The 27,987-nt window shown below is 36.0% G+C and overlaps 1 protein-coding gene across 22 annotated transcripts in view; it reads right to left on the bottom strand.

Annotated features, from left to right (window-relative positions):
• Nucleotides 1-27,987, bottom strand: part of AFDN (afadin, adherens junction formation factor) — a 129,455-nt gene that overhangs the window by 43,408 nt on the left and 58,060 nt on the right. For 15 of the 22 annotated variants that reach the window (XR_010305559.1, XM_064158420.1, XM_064158423.1 and 12 more), the window contains 11 exons: nucleotides 25,851-25,966; nucleotides 22,511-22,572; nucleotides 21,504-21,709; nucleotides 17,947-17,967; nucleotides 17,058-17,203; nucleotides 14,464-14,558; nucleotides 13,637-13,902; nucleotides 13,003-13,146; nucleotides 10,295-10,493; nucleotides 8,690-8,793; nucleotides 6,623-6,709 (listed from right to left, as the gene is read on the bottom strand). Coding sequence is in view for 21 of the 22 variants with exons in the window: in XM_064158420.1 (XP_064014490.1) it covers nucleotides 6,623-6,709; nucleotides 8,690-8,793; nucleotides 10,295-10,493; nucleotides 13,003-13,146; nucleotides 13,637-13,902; nucleotides 14,464-14,558; nucleotides 17,058-17,203; nucleotides 17,947-17,967; nucleotides 21,504-21,709; nucleotides 22,511-22,572; nucleotides 25,851-25,966 (1,446 nt within the window). In the remaining variant the exon portion in view is untranslated. The remainder of the gene's footprint in view (nucleotides 1-6,622; nucleotides 6,710-8,689; nucleotides 8,794-10,294; nucleotides 10,494-13,002; nucleotides 13,147-13,636; nucleotides 13,903-14,463; nucleotides 14,559-17,057; nucleotides 17,204-17,946; nucleotides 17,968-21,503; nucleotides 21,710-22,510; nucleotides 22,573-25,850; nucleotides 25,967-27,987) is intronic. The other 7 variants (XM_064158427.1, XM_064158432.1, XM_064158434.1 and 4 more) reach the window with 1 other exon arrangement.

Here is a 27,987-nt window from a genome sequence, read left to right as displayed (position 1 = left end):
ATTAATCACCTAGATTTCTACTCCAGTTTATAGTCTTTATACAGGTAAAAAGCCTACACAGAATTTGTTAACTTTTGAAGTCTTCCATTAACCAGAGCAAAAAAGTTAAAATGCTGTATTAACATGTATCTATATAGGATTTTGGAAATCATTTGGAAGTTAGAATTGAATGAAACCTGGCAGACGAATTCTAGCTAAGGCTTTTGTAGGCTTGTTTATAAGTGCAAGGAAGAACTGGCACCTGCATTTTAAATCCCACTTTGCTCCAGACAGCATTAAATACAAATTATCTGTTTGCAATATTCATCGTAATAAAAGCATATAAAAAAGATAAAACCCACTCTACTTGAGCTGAGTTGTGATCTCACAGCTAGCGAGAAGAAAAATGCTAGGCTGGCATAAGCTTTAGTTTTTACACAGCATATGGAAGCATTAATAGAGTTTTATAGAACGTCTACAAGGCACCAAAGGTTTAACCAAAACTCCCACTGGAAGCAATGAATCAGCAAGAAACAAGCAAATTGCTAAAATATAACTACTTATTTCTTCACAATGAATACTAAACTGGCAACATACATGCTCTATTCCTGTGAGATTCAGAAATCTGTGCTGGAAATGACAATTAAAAGCTACACTTTTAGTTTAAGTTCCTCATAAAAAAAAATCTGTTAAGGTAACACCAGTAGTTCAGTCTGCTGATGTGAATTAGTATTGAACAGTAAAAATCCTAACCAAACCAACTTCTAAATCTTCTTACTCAAACACTTCAATTAGTTGATGTTGAGAGAAAAGGTTAAAAATGATAAAAATCCTTAAATACACGGAAAGCTCAAGTAAACAGACTTCAGATACTGAGGTATCTGAAATCTTAAATCATCTTAAGATGGGAATGAAAAGAGCTAACACACAGTTGAAAAAAAAAAGTAAAACCCATCCTATTAAGGGTTTATATTTGCAAATGCAGATTAATCAAATTTGTCTACTATGCTACTAGTATTAAAAATTTTAAATGTAATTCTCTTTTTTTTGGGGGGGGGAATAGGAAAAAAGTATTTCAAAAGATTTAAAAATACCTACAAGGTATTTGTACAAGAGACTTTCAGAAAAATATCAAACTGAAACTGATATTCCTGGTAGTCTGCAATCCTCCTTAAATTTAACACCTTAAATTGTCTGTTGAAGTGATGAGCAATGAGTAACTAAAGTAACTTAGAATGAACAAGCGATGTTGCCAAATAATACAAATTATTTACAGTTAAGATGCAACACACTTGTTTTTAAGTCAACTCTCTTCCCCAGAGTATTTCTTGATGAACTGTCACATTCCTTGATTTAAACACTTCCACTAAAAAAGAAGCATCTTACTACCATCTCATCCTATTTTAGCAAGCACTAAAAAAAATATTTCATCTGATAATTTGTTTAAAAACTCTAGAAAATAAATACACTCTGAGTTATATGCAAGCAAGGGCATATATATGTATTTTAAGGTGCTTGTACATATTTTAACATAACATTTTCTGTTACACTAATAAAAGGTGACCAAGTAAGAAACAGAAGTGTGCCACACATTAAAGACCTAAATCATAACACAGTGATGAATAAAACCAGCATGTGACGATTAAGCAACAAATTCTGCTCTATCGTTCTTGTAGAACAGAGGAATCCTTTCTTGTGTGCAGCAACAATCTAAACAGAATTCAAATGTCCCTACCCTGGGAATGTGCTGAACACAAGATATCCTAACTGCAACAACATATTTGCATGTTGTTTTTTTTTTCAGAAGGGTCTACCCAAGTATTAAAATCTTCTGTGCACTGTTTGGAATTTAAATTTTAGCTATTCTCCTAAGGCTTTAAGGGGAAAACATACTTTTAAAGTCATCTGGATTAAAGCCAACTATTATGACAAGTAAACAGATTACAGGTCATGCTATTCATGCTCTGCCACAGTAAAACAGTGGTTATCACACCTGAAACTTTCAGTATTAATAGTCACTTCCACAAATTTGAGAAGTGCAAATGAAGTACAAGCTAAAAAATGAGTTAATATTTTTCCTTCTAGATTTTAGAAAGTTAGCTACTAACATCTGTCTATATTTAACTGCATGCTGCATTACATTGTTGCTACATGAACAAGTAACTACTGGCAGGTTTAAACAAGCAAGAGAGCAGGAAAAAGTACAGGGATAGTATTTAAAACTTCAGAGAAAAACAATCCCAACAGAAACCTGAACAGACTTACCACTGATTCTGTTCTTCCAACAACAGAAAACCACATTTTGATCTCCGGGACTACAGATCCTTGAAAGAAAAAAAACAATTCTCCACTTCTCTTTCAGCCCTCAACAGCAACCACCGCTCTAGTCTGCCGGATTCTCCAAGATACCCATCAAGATAACTCGGAGCTGGATGCTATGACACAGTGCAGCATTTATCAACATCAGCTATAACCAATACAATATTCAGACTCTTACGTAATCAGCTATGCTGTTCTGACTTCCATTTCCTTTAGAGACTTTATTAAACTTCAAAACCTGCTAGGGAACAAAAAAAAAGAAAAAAAGAAAAAAAAAAAAAAGAGGAGCCTTCTTGTAGAGAAGCAAAAACACACTCCAAATTAAACAGGAAGTAATGTGCCGGCCCACAGATGGCTGAGAAGTCACATGTGAAAGCCCCAAAAAAAGCGATGTATTTTTCAAGTACACTGCATGTGCAGGCTGCTTCCCAATCATCTGGATTCCATAAAGACCTAACCGCAACGTGGTTGGGAGTCAGACAGCTTTTAACATCGAAACGTCTTTCAGGGTTACAATCACCAAAATCTGCACACAACCTCAAAAAGCAATGCTGTTCCTGATGCCTGACCACTCCTACCAACCACATTTCCATATGCCTATTACCAAAGCTACTGCTAAGAAAGTTACAGGAATATCATCGCCAAGACAACGTGTTCTACCCTTCTGCAGGTAGTGCAAGTTACCTTTCTGGAGATCATCTGAAGCTACACAATTTAGCTTTAAATCAACATCTGTGTAAGGTATTAAGTTTAAGAAATGCTGTTCAGTAACTTCAAAACAAAACACAACAAAACCCAAACACACACAACACTGTTTACAGTAATCTGGCAGCTAACAGTTGTTTCATAACTAAACTTGTTTTCTCTCGTATGTATCCTTATAGCGTACATGTTTACTACATGGTTGCTGAAAGGGGCTGTCCTACTTCTGAACACACCCTTCCAGCACAGTGAGGTGCACTATGTGATACACAGCATTTCTGCTCTGACACACCTGGCAGACTTTTAAAACCCCTGTCTCACAGCTACCCATCTTTTATTTAATTAGAAGTACTGCACTTAAATATTTTACTTAAATATTTAAGGGTTGGACTTGATGATCATGGGTTGGACTTGATGATCTGTGAGGTCTCTTCCAACCCTGATGATACTGTGATACCTGTCATTAAGTGAAAAGAGAATCAAATAGGAGGTTTCCCAACTGACCTAACTCTTGTATATAGTCCTTGACTCACCTTCAGTTTTTTTGGTGTTTTTTTTCTTTACATTAATGTGTGTTTGCAATCACCTACTACCAGAAACAGAAACTATTTACAGTAAGAACAAACAGGTGCAGAGCATTTCAGTGCAAGCTACAATGCTTCTCTGCTTCTATACCCTTAGCTTTGACTCAAGTCAGTTTTTTGACTGTAGCAGAGGTGTGACAATTACTTGGTAATCAACATTTGTTGTGGAAGGGTTATGTAAGGCATGGTATCTAATTTCCCCTTCAAAACTCTTAATTGGCACAGATTATTTATCTACAAACCTCTGCAAACCAAAAAAAACCTCAAAGAATCATCAAATTATAAATGTTGAGATGTTTCCTCACAGATAAGCACAGATTACTAGGAAAGCCTGTATTTTTTGGAGTGGGTAGAAAAAAGAAAAGCAGTCAGAAGGAATTAACTCATGATCTGAGTTTGGCCATTTAATCCCTCTCCAGAATATCATCAACCTACGTTTTAACAAACTTCACCCAAAACCAGTGACGAGTATGAGGAGTGCATTAAGACTTAACAAGCAAGGCAAGTCAGCACTGATATGCAAAGGCATTCTCATAGCACAATACTGAGAGCAACTATTTGTCACATCATAGGAAAAAGCCAACTGTTTCCCTAGCCAAAGCTGAACAGATTTAGGGTTGTCTTCCATTGGTTAGAGCAGGGCCACCTGTTGACCAGCTGCTGCATTTTATTTCATTACAGCACTTTGGAAGGACCAGAGAAACCAGTAGTTCAATAAATGTAATTGAGTCATGAATGAAACTGGGATCCTGTGCAAGGAAGCAACAACTGATTATTTCTGAAAATGACCACAATTTTACTTTATTCAGCTATAAGGTACATTCTCAGGAACATTTGATAGCCAGCCAGCCTTTTACTATTAAAAAAAGTTAGAAAACCACTAATCTGTTCTCACACTTGCCTCTCCCTCTTATTTCAGCTATTACATCCAGTTAATAGTTGGGAACTTTTAACAAATAGTCCACTGGACTTCCTCCATACTCCTCATCCAAAGGGAAAACCATGAAGTTTAGTTGTTTACATTGATAAAACATACATGATTTGAGACATGTCAGAAAAAATAACAGTCAACAAAATAGGAATACATAGAAAAAAATCCACCCACTACCGCAAGCTTCTCATCATACTCATTCAATTCTCTAATGTGTTCTGTTTTGGCCAGATTGAGAAAATTAATGCCTCTGTATTATTTCTACTCAGTTGCCTGTTTGTTTTTAAGAAGCCTATTATGGGAAAAACATGCTATTACTTACTTACAATAAGCAACCTCAAACTCCTTGAAGTAACGCCTTAAAAATAATCCTACTTAACTACTACAGCAACTTCTTTCAACAGTTTTGAAGCAAGATGATTACTTCTATCTATCTAGTGAATACTCTGCTGACTTGAAATTAAACAAAAGTTTCTATTCTGCATATGCTGAAGCTAAAATAAAGAACAGTCTCTTGCTTATTCCAGACTAAAATTCAAGACAACCATTTTAAAAATCAGAATTCCAACATTATGTCATGGACACAGTAGCAAGATGAAATGCAGTCACTGCATGAAACAGTATTTCTGCAACTGTGCTGCTTCCATCACTGATATGTTAAAGAAATTGTGAGATAGACTAAGTAAACTTGTAAAAATCAAGCTTGCACACTGTCCAGTAACACTGATACATATTGCTAATGGAAATTTAGAGCATCAGTTGTTAAAACACTATGTAAAAGATGGTCAGCTCCAACAAAGAGAAATTTTACCTCTTGCTATATCCTGTTTCTCTTTATGTGAGAAATCAGATTTCAAAGTTAAAAGTGAAAAAAAAAAATCATATCCACTGCACATTTGGAAACATTCAGTAGAAATGCAGATGGCAGTCAGAAGTCTGACGCATATTTAATCTGGTGTATCTCAAGATCTAGCAGTTGCTTCCCAAATTATTAACCAACTACACAAAATTAAGAGCAGAATACTGAGTTACTTTTTTCAGATCCTGAATAGTTGCCTCAATAACTAATGACCATTAGCAATATAAACCTGACACTTGATATTCTTTTACAGGTGCTGGAAATAAGTAGTTGAAAAGCTGATAACCATCCAAGATGCTAATTTAAAGAATAGACTGTAAAATGACCAAAGGTGTAGAAACAAAAATAGTGGCATTTAGAGGTGACTACTTGAAATAACTTAGAAGTAGTAAAATAATGTTTTCAGCCCACATACTAAGTGCCAAGAATGACTTGTGCATTCTGAAGTTCCATGTACTACAGAGTGAAGGAAAAACTTGTTCTGTCTGTTGTACAGCACATAATTACAAGAACTGTTGGATATCACAGTTGCACAATTTATAAGAAGCTTAAAACTTAAAGGTTATGTCTGCTATGTGACCTAGTTAATAAAGCAAAACCAACCAACTTAGTAGAGTCCTCCATCTGGTGGCTGGAGTTGTATGTGCATTCTATACATTCTACTGCTACTAAGAGTAGCATACACCTGCAATTCTGTCAAGTTAGAGCAAGAAGCTGTAGCTCTGTACTATAAAGAAGCAAAACTAAGTCATACATGCATCTGCACAGTGTACAAAAGATAAGGTTTTGTCTTAATAGCAGAAATTATATAAATCTTAATGTATTTGATTGTGGTCGACAAAATTTAAAGCAGAAATTATATAAATCTTAATGTATTTGACTTTGGTCAACAAAATTTTAAAATCCTGATATTCTTTACCACTTTTCTTTCCTAGATACATCTCCTACTTTTCAGTAGAAGTGCTAAATAAGCCTTATTTCTTAATTCTATTTCATCACAGTGCCTTTTTTTTTTTTCACTTAAACGCCATAATTACATCCACGTTATACTTGTTCTTGTGTTGTTTACACCTGTGTATTTTAAAGAAACATTTACCAACCAGAATAAAACTATGATCAACATGATGCACATGACAAATTTAAGGGAAATAGAACTTTTCCATTAACATTTTCCACAGTAGGCTGATTAAAAGAAAAAAAAGAAAGAGCAAGCTTTTATTTCAGTTACACTTAAACTGACTTCCGTACCTTGGCAGCAACAATGCTCAGGCCCATTCCATTTTGTTTTTTTAGTGTTACAGTGATAATTTCAGGTTCTTTCCTCAAAGGTTGAGCCTGTCAAACAGGGAAAGGTAAAGGAAAAAAAAGGAAAAAAAAATAAGACAAGAATTTATATTCACTGCCAGGCTAAGAATATTCCCATGTGAAATAGTTCATCTACAATCAAAACTAAATTATTAGTGCAGCAGCAGATCTCACATCCTAAACCTCAAGTCTGGTACTACATGTTAAATCACCAGTACTTGATTGGAAAAGACTGGATGAGGCATTTAGTGCTATGATCTAGTTGACAACAGGGTTGGGTGCTAGGTTGGACTGGATCTTTGAGGTCTCTTCCAGCCTGGTTGATTCTATGATTAATATGGATTCACATTATCACATACTAAATCCATGTTATGAACACTGCTGAAGTTTAATTCTATTCATTGCTTCTCCTTCTCTAAGTCACAATTTGAAGAGTAACAGCTGTATAAAACTGTAGCAATTTTAATGAAAACTTATTTTCGGACTCAGTAGGCTCAATGAGAAAGGTGAGGGTGATCTAAGTGGACCTCAGATTTTAGTGCTACATCTAGAAGACAGTAAATCTGCAAAGATGTTAAGAGACCTGTTAATTTCAAAAGCAGACTTACAGCCTTGCATTGCCTATTCTGGGCAAATCCTCAGACTACCAAAAGAAGCATGACAGTGACAATAGTTTTGGCTTGGGTTAAAAATTCAAAATATAAAAATGAATCAAACAAATAAAAACCACCCCTGAAACCTCACCAGGATAGAACAGTTACACAGTATTTAAACTATGTAGACATGTTGCACCAAGAGGCAGTTCCTGAACCAGCATCTAGAGTATTGCTTAGACACCAAGACTGAAGACTTTTACAACACTCAAGTTTAGCACATTAACGTACATATGTTAGATGTGACTATTTGAACAGTCTTACATTGTTTTCATCCCCACGGATGACCAAAGGAGTAGTTACATCCATTCATCCTGCATTTCTTTATCAAGCCTTTTTAAGGAAAACTGGTTTAGCTTTTTCTTAGTATGAAGAACAGCAAATAAACTTCAAGTTATTTTTGTTTCCACTAGGTCTAGAAAATGCATTTCTTCAGAGCAACAAAGGGAGAAGGGCAAGCATCACGTTCCAAGAATGCCTCTGCTATATCTTCCTCCATCAAACGGCCATTTACCAAAATACCAAGTCTACAGAGTCTAGTTTAGTTTCAAGACTGGGCTCTGTTATATCAACCATAGAGATGTAGAAGATGTGCTCTTCTGTAAACACATTCATTACGTCTTTGCATCAAGGTTGCATAATGCCTTTCAACTAATGTCAGCTTCTCAAAATAGTACAAGAAGCTTTCAAGTGCTGAAGAATGAGGGACAAGTATTTTTCATAGCAGGCCTTCAGAAAAGTAATTCTAGTTCCTCATTGGCCTCCCTGATTTCATTGAAATACTAATTAGAAATATGAGGCAATTTCTCTTATGCTATAAAACTTTTGATAGTCTTGGTTATCACATATGATAAAAACAAAACAACAAACCCAACCAACCAAAACAAAAAAAAACCCCAAACCCACGAACAAAACTAACTCAAAATACAACCACAGCACTCATAAAAAAACTAGAGGGAAAAAAAGAACAGCAGAAAAAATAAGACAAAAAGAAAATAACCCCAGATTACAACATAGCTAAATGACCAATTGGGAGCTGCTAGTTCATAAAAGGGGCCTGCAGCTCCATTCATAGTACAAGTAATTTATAGACGCATGTCTGTGTATATTTTTGTCTCTGTTACTGGCAGGGTGGGGGAAAACAACAGTCCAAGTCTGCTTATGTGAGAATCAGCTACAGCCTGTAACAACCCTGACTTAACAAAAATCTGAAAGTAGTTCTTTAAATTCATTAAACAACTGATGAGCTACCTGCTTAATGATGAAGTACATTCTTCAGCATTAAAACTCCTCACACAGAACACCCCAACTTTCCAAGATAACAGTCTTTTGAATTATTCACTGACTCAATACTTACTAGGTCAGCATTCTCATGTGACATGTGACTTTCATAGTCTGCACCTTCAAAGTATATTGTCCACGTGCCTGGTGACCGTGGATGAGGTGTTAGCCTACAAAAACCTAAATGGGAAAATAACATCAACATAGTTATGGTGTTAATTTTAAATAAAGGATTAATGAAATAACTTGCCACAAGGAAATACCCTCTACCAGTCCTTATCTTTTCATTGTATGCTGAATTCTGCATCTTAAATGCCATGATGTGCTCCACTACAATTTTATGGTATCTACAGGATACTACAAGTTCTGTAGCTGCTCTTTGGAGAAATACATGCATATAAAGAACACTACAAGATTGCAGAAAACACTTTAGTGGCAAAATACTGCTTGTACAAACCAGACTCAAGAGCTACAAAACACCAAATCAATATTTAGAATCCAAGCCACCAGAAGTTTGAGTAAGACAGACCACTCTGCTATGCAGAGTTTACCTGATCGGTCTCAGCATAGATTTGACAGAGATGAAAGCTTTACTTTTTTAATGCAACTATGCAGTTAGAAGTTGTTTGTCTGTTTGGAGTTTTTAATTGTTTTGTTAATGAAGTGATACCTAATTTATTTTTTACAAAAACGAGAGCCAGAGCAGTTGAGCTATATCAAACATTGTGTCTTAATTCAGGCACAGTGAAAATCTACACTTCATCATGATAGTCTTCTCTTCCAAAGGACCATCTTTCAGCAATTCAGTTTGCACTGATCTGCTGCAAACTAGGTGCCAGGCATAATTTAAGGGATATCTAGGAAATAAAAGTCTGTTTTGCTGAGAGGCTCCTTTGCTGCCCTACTTATCACAATACTCCTGTAAAAATCTTTAAACAACTGCTTTTTAGGCATAAAATGATTCTTAAAATCATGTAATAAAAAAGTTCCTAATAAATTTCAGGATCACAACTTGTTCATTTACTACAAATGTTATGAAAGGCCCTCTGTTTTACTGTCTCAAGTTTAGGTCACTTTGGTTCAACCACAGGAGCTCTCTAATCATGTTAAGTTTGTTGGCCTACAAACACCCAAGTCATAAAATAATATGTTGATGGACATTAAAAGAATTCTTTCAAGCTTATGGATTTTTAAAGTTATAAGGAAACAGCTAATGAGTTAAAAAAACATTTATCAACCATTTAATTCATGTTAGCTTTAAAATTAAGTTCACTGTGAAATTATTGATGTATTACAAAAATCTATACTCATGTAAATTTTTGCTGCTCTAGCATCAAAAAAAACCAAAACCAAAACCTCTGGAGCAAAGGCAAAACAAAATTCCAGTGGGTACTAGTAACAGAACTGCTTAATTAGAACCTTAAAAGTGCATGAAAGAGGCAGAGAGAAAGTAACAATTAAAAAGTCCTGCATACTATTTATGGGTTGCAAAAGCAAACACTTGAAAAACATAATACAAAAAGATTGAAACATACATGAAGAAAGTGGTTTAAGTATATTTTGCACTCTGTGTTGACTAAACCAAAAAAACCCTCCCAAACCAAGCAACCAAACAAGAACATCCGACCACCACCAAACCAACAAAAAAGCATCAACGTGGTAAAACAAGGGAAGAACTAACCTCTCTGACAGAGTGGATCTAAAAATTCTTGTAAACCACTTGGAACATTTCTGACAACATCACAGGAATAGCCATCTTCTGGTAAAAGAAAAGGTAGCTGTAAGTCAGGATCCTCTTCCAGCTGGACTTCTCGGCCATCGCTACGCGCAAGTTCATCAGCCGTATTTTCTGCAACAGTTACTACATTCTCTATCAATTCCTGAACAGAAGGCAGAAAGATATTGTTACTACCAAGGGATAACTTTTATTAAGGAAAATACCATTAAGAAAACAATGAGACTGCAAGAAAAATGTATTTGGAAAATAAATTATGAGATATAAAACTTCAGCCAGCACACTGTATTGCTTGGTTTGATCTCTTACACCTGATTTTCAAACAATGCAGTAGAAGCACACAACATGAACAGGATCGCTTGAAGTGTACCAGGGAACTTTTTAGCTCTTCATTTGTCACACAACTGTTCTGCTTGGTAACACAAAAAGCTCTATAAAAGCACAGTATTTTTCACTATATCACCACCTGTGGTTGCGTGCTGCACAAAGTAGTCTCTCTTCTACATATTCGAGAGATCTCCAATATTTCAGTAGGGTATCTTTTACCACATTGGATGTACTGAGAAAACCAATTCAGAAGTTAAAAAAATATATAATTCCTAACATCATCATAAGAAATGAAGGTCCAAACATTACTTAGTGTTTCTGCATTCTTCTACTCATCCCAAATTACTCAAAGTGCAGAGTGGGAAAGCTCCTCTCCCTCTCTTCCAAGCATTTCTCCATTTTTCTGGTTATTTTATGTGCCTTAGGGTGGCCCCACTTTTAGTATAGAAGTATTCAGATGTTAAGTGCAATAAGTTATAGGCAACATTTAAAAAAAGATGCAAATAGTAATTCTCTGAACCCTCAGTCTCTTCCAAGTTGCATGCCTTGCCTTGGGAATCAGGAAATCACCCACGCTCTAACTTAGGAACCAAGTAATTAACCCGGGTTTGATTTACCACTACATATGAACAAGCATGTAGCACCAATACTTAAAAGTAACTTTACCTACAGTTAACCTTCATTCTTCCTGGAAGAGAACTGTCATTTTGCTGGCCATAAGATAGAATTTGTCTGAAGCTGGTAGAAATATTATATATGGATTCCTTTAATACAAGGATTTGCTTTACCAAAGATTGAGATGTCATTTCTGGTCTCTTCCTACAGCTTCTACTTCGCTCCCAGTTTAACACCGTGGTCTTAATCTCACCTCATGCATCTAACATACAACTCAGATTCTGTAATTGCCTGATACAACAATTTTATTACTGAAACACATAGCAGAACACAGTTGAAACAAGACCATGTAAATGCTCTCATCTGAATGTTCAGTTTCTGCAGATTTCCAGAGGGAAGTCAGACAGATCCAGCCTGTCTTTAGAAGCGCCCTTCAAGAAGGGCTTTATTACCATAAAAGGCACTAGTTTTTAAAACAATTACATAAAAGCAACATATATAGAAGTAAATTAATTTGTATTCTTCTGAACAAATTCCTAGTCTTGAAAATTTTCCATTTTGGCAGCAGTATGTCAGGGTTTGAGCATGTAATTTTTTTTTTACAACAGAAGTCTCAAACACCACAGCAAAAGTATGAACCAGCCATACTATAACCCTCCCTCTGACACAAGGAACACCTGTCAAATACAGCACGCTTTCTTCAGAGGTCCCACAATAATAAATGGTAATAGTAGCAAACAAACAACAACTTTGGAACTCTATCTGCATCACAGTCGACAGGAAATGCAAGCTATGTTCTTTAGCAGTACTTTTTGGTTTGGCAGCCATTAATACAAAAATATATCCAAGCTACAGGACTCCCTTAACACCTCTAGAGGTGTTGTATTAGTATCTTTTATTTAATGAACAGATGTATTTGCATCTGTTGAAAAAGTGGATTTTGCAGACAATACATTCAGTTAGATAAATATTAGATTATCTTCACCTAGCTTTATAAGATTTTTTGTGATTAGGCAATTTTTGGGTTTACGTTTTTACATTTTTTAACGTATTCTGCAAGGAACACAAAACCTCCTCTGACTTTCCCGTGGATAAAACTCAGAATAGTCAGTTATGTCTTAAGTACCAATATAAAGAGTTCTACAAACAACTTTATATATGTTCCTACAGATAATGTGCCATATATCAGTCTGCCCATAAAAGGAAAATCTGCCCACTGCTTGTATGATAGGATCCAAGATGCATGGATTTTTACAGCCCACGTGTAAAAAAGCTTAGTGTTTGTGCTTCTTTCACTTGATTTCTTCAAATTATGAATCGTTGTTTCTTCTGGTTACACACAGAACCAGCTTTTGGGAGTGCTCTGCGCACCACCCTTCTACCATCATACTGGATTTCATCCACAAATGGTATAAAGTGCAGTGACACCTCTGCAAGTATGTTCAATACGCAGTGCTACCTTTCCACAACTTGGTGTAACAGAGTTTTTTGGCAATATCCTGCTTGAGTTTCAGTGAAGTACACCCACCAAAGCTGGTGGACAGGCTGATACTACCTATATTTGTCATGGTAAAAGAGCAGATTCTGATTCATCTCATAACAGCTCCAAATCAACAAACAACGAGCTAGCTATTTTCAGTCAGTGTTTTTACTGTAAGCCTGTATTCCTAAGGTATGTTAACATAGCACAGTAAGTGATAGGAGAGACTTACTGTTGGGATGAGCGGTTCATCTGGAGCACAGTGATAATTCTGCAGCAAAGCTTGTAGCTGCAGAGAATTCAGCTTAAAGCAAGTACTGTTAATATTTGGAACATCTGCATGTGAGTATTTGTCCATGGTAAGCAAGGTGGTTGCCTAAATGAGGGGAAAATAAAAACATCATTGGAAAGTAATCCAAACCAGAATGAAGCCTTAAGCCTTATTTCCGAGTGTGACTTGAACTGGAAAAGATAAAAGCAAGAAGCCACATTTGTAAAATAAGCAACATAAACACCCCCAGAACAAACACTAAATCTGTCTCATGTACCTCTAAGACAAATACTACACCTATCACAAATGAGGCATTTCCATTCTTCAGCTACACTTCTTGTCTCTGTCCAGAATAGTTATAGCTAGATCCTATAACATGACATTGTCTAAAGATGCTAACCATTAATTTTATTTGCAACTTAAATATTAATATTATTGGAAATGTTTTGTGTCTTTCCAAGCTACCTCAGTGTTCCAGGACTAATTCACACAAACTGCTGTTATCCACATGCTGTTCTCTGGTCATCAGAATATAAAAATACTCTTAGAACATACAATGATGTGAGAAATGTTAACCAAAAACACTCACACTCACCTGCACTATTCTGCTCAGGTGGCAATCAGCAGCCAGTTCTAAACCCTGTTTTTCTGCCCAGGCTTCAATGTGACCCAACTGCTGACGAACAATAGCACCCCAATAATGTGAACATAACCCTGAATCAGGGGCTGTAACTAATCTATTAAAAAGCCACATGTTGATAAAATGAAACAGCTGGGAGAAGAGCTGTATAGTCAGAGCAGCATTCACTCTACATCGTCGCAACAAGGACATAGCTCCAGTCAATGTATGCAGCACATCATCTACAAAGATAAAACAAGAAACAAATCTCATTCACATACTGCAATGTACAACTGGTTTAGGTCATTAAAAAACAGGAACAGCCAAGTCAGGTGAACGTGAGCATTCATAGAAAGATTCCTGTCAAAGGTGCCCAGTGACTGCACAGAACAAACCAATACAAAAACTGCAACATGCAAAATTCCAACTAGATCTATGAAATGTATTTTCACTATGATTGTGGTGAAACACAGAAGCAAGTTGCTCAAAGATGTGGCACCACCATTCATGAGTATATTCAAAACTCATCTTTGAACAACCTGATCCAGTTGCATTGGTCTCAATCAAGACACTGGATTAGATGATGTCCTGATGTTCCACTGCAAACTAAGTTATTCCACAATTTTTAGACCAAATACAGATAATCTGAATGCCACTGCTGTCCTTTGTTATCGTTCATACAAAACTGACTCAAACAATTCTAGAAGGTCAGGGTAACTTGTAAATGTTGCATGGCTGTTAAGAAAAAACTCTGTTACTTATTAATAGTACGGTTTAGAAGACAAAAGATCAAATAATCAAACCTATTTTAGGTCTCTGAGGATTATTTTCCTCTGGATCATCAAGGAATGCTGGCATGTAGTTGTTGAGCTCTGACTGCAGACAATGAACCAGGTACCTGGAAAGGAGTGATAGAGAAAAAAATCATGTTTTTAAATCCTGCATGCCTTCATCATGAATGCTTCTAAAGAAAAGAGATCTATTTTCCAAACAGAAATACACTCTTCTCCATTTTAAACTCTACCAAGAGTATCCACTGGAATTTTCCTATTAAGCCAATGTTTAATAGGTCCTGAAATGGCCCTAGAGGGTTATGCAAACAGTTGTTAAATTCTTATGTTTATCTTACCTTTAACTATGAAAATGAAACAAAATGTGAAAAGCCTGTTTTAGTATTCTTTCTCTTCTAATTATTATTGCCTTTAACACCATTCCTGCTAATTCATGTACACATCTGGTGTTAAGAGTGGAAACTAAAACTGAGTTAAACTGTAATCGTGTATGTAATGGAGAACATTTAATGTCTTTCTACATCTGCCCCGTTCAACTGATAACATTTGTCATTAAATATCCTCAATTGCTAGAAAATACAAACCATGGTAATTTCAACCAACTCTGGTACATGCTAGTTGTTATTATCTGTGGAGGGTTAGGAACTTCCTAACACCACCACTATTGAAATTTACCAGACTAGCTCTCATGGCCTGGAAGTAAGATGAAGCAATATTCATAGCAAAGCAAAATTTACAAGCATATATACACAATATATTTACAAGTATTTACAATTATATACACATTAGAAATAACACAGAAATCCAAATTCTCTCCTGGACAAGTTAAAACTGCCCAGAAGGGGCTGAAAACTACCTTTCTCTTTCTCCATTTCTTTTCCCAGACAGACAAATAAAACCACCAGCAAATTGTACACTGTTATGTGTTAGTCAAGATTAGCAGAGAGATATTGGAGTGGAGTGAGGAAGTGAATATATCCAGTGTCCCAGATCAGAGTCAGATAAATTGTTCACTTTTTGGTTTTTTTTATCCCTTTCAGCAAGCCAGGGAATGATACAGAGTTCACCATTATTTTCTTTTTACAACCAACAATTTCATTTCTCCCATGAAAATATTCCAAATAGCCTCAAATCAGCATACTATCAAATAACATTACCACAGCATATTTATTTCTTTTAATATTTCTGTTGTGCTTTTTGTCTTCTAAATATGCATTCCATAGTTCCCCAAAAGTTTAATATATCCATTTGTATTCTGCCATGTTACAGTGTTTAAGGGTTAATTCACACACACCTAAAATTTGGAGATACCCTTTCACATCTAGCCTGCCCATCATTTAGAGGGAAAGAATACAGTGCCATTTCTTCCTACCCACAGCAATACTCTGTCTTTAAGAACTACCAAGCAAATCTAAGTAGCCAAGAGTTCTTGTTTCAACATACCAATTCAAAACACTGACTTGTAGCAAAAAGCTATAGCTTCATTAAGTTACTGGTGAAGGTGCTGTAAGAATTGAAAGGTGCTATAAAAATTCAAAGACTGTCAGATTAGCTACTTATTACACCTTGTTTATCCATAATTCACCAATATATATCTTTTTCTTATTTCTGTGGGAGTACAAAGTGTTTTGATCAATCTCTGATACTTTTCAAAATCAGAGAAAACAATGAAAAGGTTTCACATGCTACATTACCATTTGACAGAACTGCTCTTTAAAAAAGTATAGCCCTCCCTTAAAGCTGAACATTTAAACCATGGTTAGGTCCTCCAATTCTGCAATAGTACATATAAAAAGAAGATTATATTCTGTGTAATTACATGAAGTATCAAGATATTAAAACAGACAAGTTGGGGAAGGCTGGGTATAAGTCACTTGTCTAAACGTTAGTTTCAGACAAATTTGCTGAGAAATACTTGTTCAATAATGGCTTGTGGAAAAAAACCACAAATCAAAATATGAACAAAAGTTAAGCCTTTCTTGTTGATTAGCATTGCACTCACTTGACTTGTTATCTTTGTTCAAGGACTCTCAGAGAACTTCCTTCCCACTGGATACTTCATTGGGAATCAGTACTGTAACTGCCTGAGCTAACAAGCAGAGACTGATTTTAAGTCAAAACCTGGGCTTATATTTTTAAGAAAAAACTGCAACAAATCAGTGTGCAAATTGCTACTTATGTAAATTATTTTAGTATATTATACTCAGAAACCCTCAAAGAGAACAAGGTTCATTACTTCAGAGACTTATAAATATACATAAACAACAAAAATAACCTTTCTTCACCACCATAAAAAAAAAATCAGATTAAGAGAAAGCAACAAACACAAACTAAATTTACAGTAACATTTCCCTGGAATTTTCATTGGCAGCCTCAACTGACAGATGGAACTCCTTCATAGCTCAGTGATCCATATTCACAAAACAAAGTATCTGTCTAAACAAGTGTGTAGCCTTTAAGCCTTTTTCTCAGACATTCAACATTACTCAAAGGATGTTATTGCTGTATTTGAAATTTGGCAATTTCTTTTCGGCAACTTTTTTTTTCCCCTAAAAGCCACAGAAGCACAAACTACATTAAACAAAACAGAAGCCTGACAGCCTTACTTGAATGCCATTTGAACCAAGTGTGCCAAAACATCTTGTGCATCCACAGTAATTCGGCTAAGATCTCTATCTTGCTTTATGAAATTCAGTAATTCAGATGCATTTGCCATCCAAAAGGCAAGTGCCCCAGCAATATTCTTCTGTTTCTGTAAGTAGAAAGAAACAAAAAATAATACAGGGAAACAGTCTTCTGATAAAGCACAGCAGCTTAAAAAGGCTCCAAAAGATAGACCAGTACCTTTCTCCATTTCACCAAACATATCCCAGATACCAGATATTTGCAAAATCTTTGTACGTAATATTGCAATTGCTGCAACTAGTAAGGTCAATTTTAACATGTTCACTGAACATATGAAATACTGTTGAATTGCCAGTAGCCATACCAATAAAGCCACGACAGAAGCATCTAGTTATGTTATGCTAAGAGCTTAGCAGAATGCAGTATCTGGTAATCTGTGCACTTTTAAGCGCAGATTCACTACTGCCCACTGCCGCTTCCAATACTGGGCTCACTGGCTCCAATACCAGGTAACTCAGTATCAAGTACTGATCTATCTCACCATCTCCCGACCACAAATGCCAGGCCAGGCAACCTCAGATGAAATCCAAAGAATAGGAACCACAAACAACAAAAAAAAGAAAATAGAGGGAAGAAAAAGAACTTTGGTCATTTCATATCCACATTGAAGTGCGTTAAGCAGAAATTATGGAATGCCGTAAAAGTTGCAAAGTCAAAAAAGGATTTTAGTACTGCATGTTCCAGCTGCTGAATGAGTGTTATGAACTGCTCAAGTCCAGCTGTTTGAGTATTGTATTTTGATATGGAAGCAGCATGAGAAACTGAGCTAAGCCAACATAGCTAGGATCAGTTCCCAGCAATATATCCTACCTGATCAACCTGGTCTACCTCCTGGAGAAAAACGGACGAAGGAAATCAAACAGAATAGAAGAAAGAAACTTGTGAACAATCATGATAGCTTTAGAAATCAAACACTAAATATGAAGGTACAACACTTATGTTCACAGTTATACACAGATGCATTAATCAGTAGCTATGATGCAGCTGAGCCCCTTTTAAAAAACCAATTGTTTTCACAGGAGCAGTAGCACAACAGCTAAAAACTGAAGTGCCTGCTTGAGAATTAATTCAAGGAATGTCCTGCGCTACTTGACATCCCAGAATAGTTGGTTATTGCAAGCTCAGTGCAGCACAGAAACCTCTCAGAAGCTTTTGCAGGCAATGGGGTAAACTAGTCGTCTGAGTAACAGATCCAAGGAACTATTTGCCCACACTGCCGCAATGAAGACGATGTACAAACAAACACAAAAGGGGACAGCAAATCCCCACAAGAAAAAAAAATAAAATCAAAAAGAACACAAAATCAACCAAAACCATAAAACACTTAGGACAGGTTTAATAATTTAATGACTTTTCAATTAAAGAAAAGAAAGACTGTTTGTTTTAAACAACAAAGGAGAGTCAAATGAAATACCAGGCTAAGGTTCATAAACGCTTGTACATAGAAACTATGCTGAATTAAACAAAAAAACCCACCAAATGTGTTTTCCTGCTTGTTGAAAACTAAGCTCCTATTTCATTATTTTTGGCTTTCTAATCTGACCACTCTCCCCCACCTGGAAACACAATGAGGTCACATGCAAAAATTTGAGGTGTCATTTGCTATTGCTATTATCATTTTAGTTAGAGCGCGAAAGAAAATAAAGCTGCCACTGCTTTTGTTTCTTCCTCCTTTCCAACTAAGGCACTCTGAACTAACTGAAGATATGTTGGCACAGAACAAAAGGAGATGTTCCTTCTACAAATAAATGATAACATTTGAGAAGAATCAGAAGTGTCACAATTATTGGGGGGGGGGGGAAATTAGGTTACCAAAAACAGGCTTTTTAATATGAATTAGGTTTTTGTTCCTTGATTTTTATTGAAAGCACTGAGCCTTCTCACAGTTTAAGACAAGGATGAAATTGAAGAGATCTAAGTCTTCTATACTTGCATAGGCTAATGCAAAGCCTGCAAAAAGTCAGAGCCTTAACTTGCTAGCAAGTACTTCTGGAGTAACTTCAGAAAGCTACCAAGTCTCCTTATGATATGTGCAGGCAAAACAATTTTACTCCCATAGCACAAGAGTGTGCACCTTTCCTCCACTTATGCTTTTGGGTGGCTTTCTCCCCTTGCCTCCCCTCTTTCACACTCTGATGCCTTTCACTGTAGGCATGTTTTACAGTTGAGGTACCTAAAAAGCTGTTATGAAACAGCAAATTATTGTGGCAATTTAACTCTGACAGTCATCAATATAATCACACATGCAACAGCGTAGATCAAGTAATTTGACTTAGTTTAGCTTCTACTGTTTACATGTCCATTGAGGCAGGTTCAGGCTAATGACATTTTCCTGGTCAAGCTTTAGAATCCCATCCCATTAACTTTCAAATGCACCAAAGTTCTACTCTTTCATCACACTTGTAATTTTTCCCTCTTTCCTTCAGCTTCTTCAGCATGACATTTGAAAGAACTACTTCCCAATTTTTCAACCTCCAATTCCTTTCAGTTTATTTCTTGCAACTACGTATTGGTTTACAAATACAGCAATCACTTCCTCTCTGATGTCTTCCTTAAATGTTAAGGTTGGAAATTAGACTGCAACTGCAGAGCTGCAAAGCTACAGAAATGTTTTTTTCATTAAGTCCTAAGGAACACTTCCTTTTAACAATTTTGTAGCACTATGAGGAGGATCATAAAATACATTTCCTTGCAACAACCACAAGGCTGGACTTTTCACAGCATGATCTATATTCTAGCTTCAATCTGCTTTCAAATCAAGCTGATGTTTGAGGCCACCTCTCTGGTATCTTTTTAGCAGCTACATAGTTACCCACCTTAACACAAAGAACACAGAACTTATCTATGCTTTCCCACTACACCCATGCCTGTCACCTCAAGCCATTTTGGTTTCATTTTTACTAGTTTATACTAGTTATATAAACCAAGTGAATTTCTTTGATTCAGCACTGAACTTTCAGACTATATCTGAAGCTGACCCTTTCACTATTTACTTCCCATGTTCCCAAGTGAACTGCTTGTCTTCAAGGTCTCTGCATTTTGTGTTCTCTACCACTTCCACAATCTCCCCTCTGACTAACAAATTCACTTTTCCACAGTCAGATATTTCTTTTTAATAGCAGAACTTGACTGTTTTACTTCTGATACCAATTCAATTTGACCAAATATACCGTGGCATCAAGACTCAAAGCAATGTACTACTACTGCACTTCAGATTCAAACCACCTTGCAATCTCTCATCAGTTTCAAAACGTACATGACAGGGTAGTCTTTCCTTTCTTAGTGTACAGTGGCCAACACTGGCATTTTCTCCAGTTCTTTCTTATGAAAGGTGGGAGTCTTTTGTAACTGTTCAGAGAACTGCCTAATCATTAAAGTTCTCCCTGCTGAAAACTCCACTAAGTCTTGCCAAAATCTTAAAAAAAATCCAAACAGCTTTGGTTTGCTGTAACTTTAATGTCACTCCCATGCTGTTCGCTTTCATCTTCTCCCTTCATCAACGTGTTTCGTAATACTTGCGTCATAAATTCTCTGAAGCAGGATTGATGCCTTTGTTATGCTTGCACAGCACCAAGCACAGCAGGGTCCTTGCTCTCTATATAGGCTACCACGGCAGTACTTTTTGCAACAAATATATGCGTTTTAATACATACAGAAATAGATTTCAGTTTTTCCTCTGGGAAAAACATGCAGACAAAGAAGTTACAATAATTAATGATTGAGGATACCTGGATTAGCATTCCTTTTCCAAGAAATAACCACTATATTTTATCAAGTTACATATCACAAGGTATTGTCTCATTTCACAGTCAACTCAGTGGAGCTCATCCTTCATTCCTACACAAAACAGAACTCCCTTGTGCTTCTGCAGAAGTCTTGCACATGTAATAACAATAGCATCAGACTACATAGATGATGTTGGAACATTTGAGAACTCCCATTTCCCTTTATAAAGGGTAATTGTGTCAGCTTATTTGAAAAAGCCCAATGTTATTACCATTTTTGTGTAAGTAACATATTCAAAAAGTTGTTTCTTCTAATATGTTGATGTCAAGCATCAATTAGTGCAAGCAACTGCTATGACACTCTTTAATATGCACATCCAACTTGTTTTCCAAGAGCTCACAGCCAGAAACACTTGCAAAGATCTTACCTTCTGTTTCTTGTCATAGAACATATCTTCAGAGTCAACAGCCCTTCCCTAACCTCCCACACAGCTCAGAAGTTTCTAACCACTCATGCTCTTCCCTGACACAAAAGTAAACCTTCATATAAACCATCAAGACAGGTCTGACCCTTAATAATAGTTGGGAATAACCTCCAAAATGTATTTAATTCCCTTGACATGTTTTTGCAGAGAAACTCACCTGTATAACTCCTTCCATCATATTCACCATCTTGTTGACTATAGCAATAACTTTGTGAGTACGCTCAGTAGGAGTGATGTCAGGTCTGTACTGGCTTGACAATACATACCGACAAGTCATATACAAAACATACGTAGGTGACAGCTTGAAATGAACTGTTGAGCTATTTGTGTAATTTATAATGGCAGATAAGAAGGCATCTTCAGCTACAAAGAAACGAGGAATACAACATGTCATAAGCCAAAGATGTCAAGAAAGTGAAATAAAAAGAGGATTTCTTTTTCAAGGGGGACAGGTTAAGTAATTTACAGGAATCTGAACCCAAAGTTACTTGCTATGCACTGTGGTTACTTAAGCACAGTAACAACACACTTCTGTATAAAGCTAGAAAATCTGATCATCAGCAAACATTTATTATTTCTTGTCCCTTTGATGATAATTTTTATCTTCAAGAGATCAGAGAAATGTATGTTTAGCTTCCTACAAAACTCCCTCATTACACGGAATTTTATACTACTTAAAAATTCTATTTTGCTCACAAATCCATTTAGTTTCATGTATCTTAAGTCTGAACAACCTCTGATATGGTTATTTTTCTACCTTGTAAGAGACCATAACAATCTGGGGACCATAGTAACAAAAAATAAGTTCTAAATGAAAATTTAAATAAGGATTTAAGATAAAACGGATTTTGACTAAGATGAAATCTATTATCCATGGCATGGAGAACTGTGCAGAAGAGAACGAATTTTACATACTGTTGAGAAAGTTGGATGAATTGCTTTTCATAGTTAAATCTGATTATCTGAAGATAAAGAGTTGAAATGCAACTGGAATTAGACACCCATGAGCCTGCTCCAATACCCAAATTAACTATCATCTGCTTAGCCACTACTCTTTTCAATGTTTACTCAAGTTATCCTTAAGTTCTCAGTTGCACTAAAATACTACACTGCATTAAAAAAAAATATTTCAATAGGTTGCTGTTATAACTGCAATTTACTCACAGCTTTCCCTGAATTCAATACTGGCAGGTAGTATCAGTTCTGGTCCATGGGTATCCTGAGGTCTAAAGAAAGAAGACAAAATAGAATTAAATAATTCACATTGGTCATATTAATTTCACTGTAAAAGAATGTATTTCTCCAAATACACTGGCTCCAAATGCTGACACAATATCCTCCTCCAAAATTATATCCTCCTCCTAAACAATCCCCTTTTCACCTTTTCTCTAGAATCACTCATTCATATCTAGTATATTTGCCAGCAGTACAGAAGATCAAAACACAGACTTCATTTGTGTAGTCTGTGATACTGATGAACATCTTCGTCTGACCTGTGTTTCAGATTGATAGGATCAGTTTGCCATTTGCCATTGACAGGATTCAAGTAACAAACTATTCATGGACATGTGAAAGAAAGTGAATGAAGCTTCACCTGAAACATCAGCTCGATTACAACTAATCTAATTTCCTATATCTTTAATGCCCTCAAAACTGATGAGAATTTGGTCAATTTATTTGTCCTTTCTTGTGGAAAGGAGGTAAATTCTAGCACCTACCCTCACCTGGCTGTTGCTATGCTACGTTAAGAAATGCAGGCATTCCTTTAACCTCAGAACTCAACCTCAGAACTCTCTATCCTCACTTGAGAAAAAGTGTTGCTATCAGTTTATCAGTATCTACTAGAGAATTCACAACTGAGAAAAATGGACAGAAATTTCATTCTTCTGGTGTCTACAAAACACTAAGCAGATAGCTCACTCCTCTCTTAAGCAAAAACATTAACTGAGCTGTTCCATCTAGTTAGGCACCAATTTTTAGGGAATATGCAAAGCTTATGGTCTTTTGCATGTGATAGCCATTTTTACCATATGTATTACAATACTTAGCTTTTTACTCTCCCCAGCAACTCTGATAAAGAAAGGAATGCAATATGATTATGTAAGCTTCATTCTCCTGAGAAATGTTAGTTATGCCACAGAACAGAGATAACCAAATACAGGACCTTAGCATCCTACCTCATGTAGCAAAAATCCACAAGATTAACTTTGAAGGCTCACGTCAAAAGAGTAAAAGTTAAAGAAAAACACTAAGTGTACGTCTGGGATTTGGTACTTTTCTCTTTTTTTTAAGTTGAAAAACTTAAACAGAGAACTCAGCTATATGGTCTAGATAATGCTTTATTATAAAAAGATCTCAGCAAAACAAAGGTCTGAGGAGCTGAAAGTTAAAGAACAGCAAAATAATAAGCACAAACTTCTGCTAGTTCAGCTACATTTCAAAGACAACAGCATGTTCTTGATGAAGGTTAGTCAGTTGGTAAATTGTAGCATTTATTCTGTTTCTAATTCTACAATTTTTCAACTATTTCCACACTGTCAAAAGTGCCTTTTCTTAACTGAAAGCTCAACTACTTGTTCAGAATACTACTACTCGCACAGCATTATCACAATAGAACTCCAAATAAATTTTTATATTTATCATTATAGGAATGGTAGTAAGACAAACAAATAAATCCTTTCCAGATAGATTCCAGCTAATTATTTGTTTCCTTTTCTTTAGACCAGAACGATCCCTTTCAACACAAAGGAAGGAATGTGATTCTCAGTCTTTGCTCCAATGCAACAAAAAGCAGCAAAACAGAATTGATAAGGATTAGTAACAGACTGCTTAAAGAAATTTGGAAATTGTTTTGAGACAAATTAATGAAGTAGGAAGAGGAAAGACTTCTTTTAAAAAATGTTAATCTAGCTTTACTTGTAAATTAGCTCTCTAGGAACAGATGCAGTAAGTCAATTATTTTAGCTACCTTAATATGAGTTTCCTTCAACTAACATGCCATTTTCTGCTTCTTCTAAGCACACGTAAAAGAAGAAGTACTCTCCTATTAAGCTTTGAAAATAGGAAACTTAAGTTAAAATAATTCTGTTTCTGACATGATAGCAGCATGCCAGCATGCTTTGCTATTGAATATATTTTAAGTATATATTGTCTTTGTGTTAGTGCTTCTACAGAAAAACGCTCTCTGCAGTAATGTTCTTTGAGCGAAACCAGCCTGGAAGTCTAGTTAGGGTATGTCCAGCAAGGCCATAAAATACTGATTATGGGTTTCCTCCTCTCTAAGTGTAGTGTCAGGTAATATTGCATTTAAAAACAATACATTCTCATTTCACCTAGACTACTTTGTCTATGACAAATTGCATTTAGAAAAATTAAATACCCTTTGGCTTTGTGTGGCTGTTTTAGCCAACCAAACCAATAAGCAGTTCACAGATGGCCACGTATTTTTGTTCAGTAAATAATGAATATACCTAAAGGTATTAGACATTGCATACTAGAAGATTCATAACTTGAATCACTGCACTTGAACCCTGCAGTATATTCACTTTATCTTTCATCCATTTATCACAGCAGTTCATCTACATTTAAAAGCTAATTTATCTAGACAGAAATCCAAGATTGTAGTTTTCTTAAGATTTGGGGGGAGGGAGGAGAAGTGACCTTTCAAAGGTGAGAGAGAGGTTTTGCAACCACATCAACCAGCTCCCAGAATCTTTGGATGCATCCCATCAGGGCTCCTCTATTTAGGATAGAAAATGGTGACAGCTTTTGAAGCAACGCTAACATTAGAAGATAATGTCTAACAAGCAGTTGAGCTCTTTAGAATGACCACAACCTACATTTAAAAAAGGTATGATAACATAGAGAATGAATAGCAAGAAAATGGCCACATGACTTGAAGGCAATGTCTTCTGCTGTGGATTTGAAAACAAAATATGGAAGGCATGAAAAGTATCCTTTTGTACCTGAAAGAAAAGGGCCTGTGAGCAAAATGGGGTAGCATTTATCTACTTAATAACAACCACTGCATCAAAAAAAACAAAAATCAAGGGGGTTGCATTATATGTACTTATAAATTGCATGATTGTCCAAAGCTCAAACTCAGAGGTAGCTGAAATTCTCTCTCACAGGACTTGTTACAATACTACTGTCATTTCCTTCTCCAGAGTAAATGACATCATCTTGCCAATGACTAATGAAAATTTTAAGTAATTGTACTTCTGCTAAAGGCCCTTCATACACCATGTGTAACCTCAAATCAACAATGGTGTGCTGTGACTACCAGCTTGGCTTTACAAAAAAAACCCCTACAAATAAAAGAATATCAAAGCAAAGAAAAAATTATTTGTTTTTTGCTGTAGTTGGGTTTTATTTGGAATGAGATCTCATTTTCCACTGGGAAAATTACGCAGTTTACAATATTTTAAACACATAGCTTGATCTATGAGAAAAAAAGTATCCAACCTTTTCCATTGTAAGCAGCAATGGACTACGTATTTCCTACCTGCTTTCCAGTCTGCGGTAATCTTGCTGCTCTATTCTAATCATTGGCTTCACCATTCCTCGCTCTGCTGTGCTGGATGCCGATGATGTCCTGTCACCATCCAGCCTGCTGGTGCTCTAATTCAAAACAGTGGGACAGATGCTTAGCATGCAAACATTGTATTAGTCAGTATTTTTGCTTGGCACTACTAAAATTGTGCTTGGCATTATGAAAAGTGTCAGTTTGAGGCTTCGAAAAGATGGGAAAACAGAAGAGTATAGCAGAGAATCCAGCAGCTCAGCAGGCCTTTTCACCACAACGAAGCATCGAAGAGCACACTTGCAATTCAAAAGATGTCCATGGCCAGCTAGGAGCAGCTACTACTTAATGCATTGCAAGAGTGTACAATGAAAAGTTGTTTTTATTTAAAAGTGACATAGCTATGCATATAAAGAATTAATTGTTAATCAAAACTTTCATTAAGAGGCAAAATTAAGCACATCAGATTTAAGACTGGCTGTGCACCCCTACTCTGCTCCATGTTGTAAGTAAAATCTGATCTGCTAGAGAGTACATAATTTTCCAAACAAGAACCAGAAAAATCAGGCTATGCAATTTTTTTTAGGTAGAATTTTATTTGTTTTCATTCAGTGTCACAAGCTCCTGAACGGGAAGCTTTCAACTCATGATTTCCAATTACCTCAAACTCTCAGGAAGGGGCAAAACATGCTGTTTTAAGCAGCAAAATGTGTAGCAATGATTTTTCATTATGACAGTTGAAAAAACAAACACTGGTAAAATATGTAGTGTTCCAATACTTCTATGAAATTTCTACAACTAAATAATTTGCTTTGATGCAAGAAAATCTTCCCCAAAGTGCATCTCAATATTTTGAACAAGCTAGCTTTTTCAGTACTGACATGCCAATCCATTAGTAACTTCTCAGCACTAGATCTGACAATTTTCATTGAAGTTACTGTTGCCCCTTTTCCAAACAGAAAAAGCAAACTCATTAGAGCAACTGTTAGAAAACAAGTGATTCACCAGTGATTTAACAGATGTCATGCACGTTCTTGAATAGTATTTACAAAACCCACCCAAAACACGGCCACCAAAACTTAAAAACTTCTTGCTTTCCACTAGAAGTATGTAACTAATGTGTCAGACAAGAATATGAGTGTGATGGTTTGGGTGTTCCACGCCCCCCCACACTTTAGAAGTCCATTGTTTTCCTTTCACAGCCTATGATCTAGTTCTTTTCACCAAAACATTCTACCCTGCTTCAAACTAGCACAATGAGGTATTCTAGACAATAATGTAAGCAACTTCAGCTCTAGGCAATTTTGAGGTAAATAGTGCATCCAACAGAAAACATGGCAACTAACAAAGCTACAAAGAAAGGAGAAAAACTGAATCAGAAATCTATGGCAAGAAAAGAAAAAAGACTAACAAATATATTCACAAGCTATCAGAGTATTATTATTAATACCTACACTGCCACACCAATAATCACTAACTTTCTTTACAAGTATTTCAATTTGATAATAGTAGAAATAAAATACAAAAGGAAATGCATTTGTGAAAGGACTTCTACATTTCACACTGCTGAAATAATTCATTCCCTCACTTCACCTGAGGCATGTGATCACAGCACCAAGGCAGACATCAACCACTGCGTCATTCTGCTTGATTTGTTTGCTCTTGGTAAACCCAACTCTGGCACAGAATTCATTAACAGAAAGATAGTGCAGAAAGCAAGTAAGAAGATATTATCACCTCATTAAATGTTTATAACTATGACTGCAGAGAGTTTGTCTAGTGAACATGTGTGAAGCAGCTTTATTAAGTCAAAAGTCATAGCCAATGAATTTTAAAAGCCGAGTTAAACCAACATTCACATCTTGTATAAAACATTTACTTACCCTCTTGCAGATGACAGTCATATGCTACATGCATACATGAGATAATGATGTATCATTTCTAATATACATCTCTACTTGCATTTATTCTGCCTCCAAATAGGTCAGTTTGGGGAGAAATTATAGCAGGCTTGAAGAATTTCCCTTTCTGATGTTACTGCTTTTGCCACGCAAAGCATGCCAGATGCTAATACAAACTTAAAACAGAACAGTTTGGCAGGAAGAAAAGAAGAAATGAT

The sequence above is a fragment of the Pogoniulus pusillus genome, chromosome 18, assembly GCF_015220805.1.
Source record: "Pogoniulus pusillus isolate bPogPus1 chromosome 18, bPogPus1.pri, whole genome shotgun sequence".
NCBI classification, from domain to species: Eukaryota; Metazoa; Chordata; class Aves; order Piciformes; family Lybiidae; genus Pogoniulus; species Pogoniulus pusillus.
The sequence above is the reverse complement of the archived record's forward strand: the minus strand, read 5'-3'. Positions and strand labels throughout refer to the sequence as shown.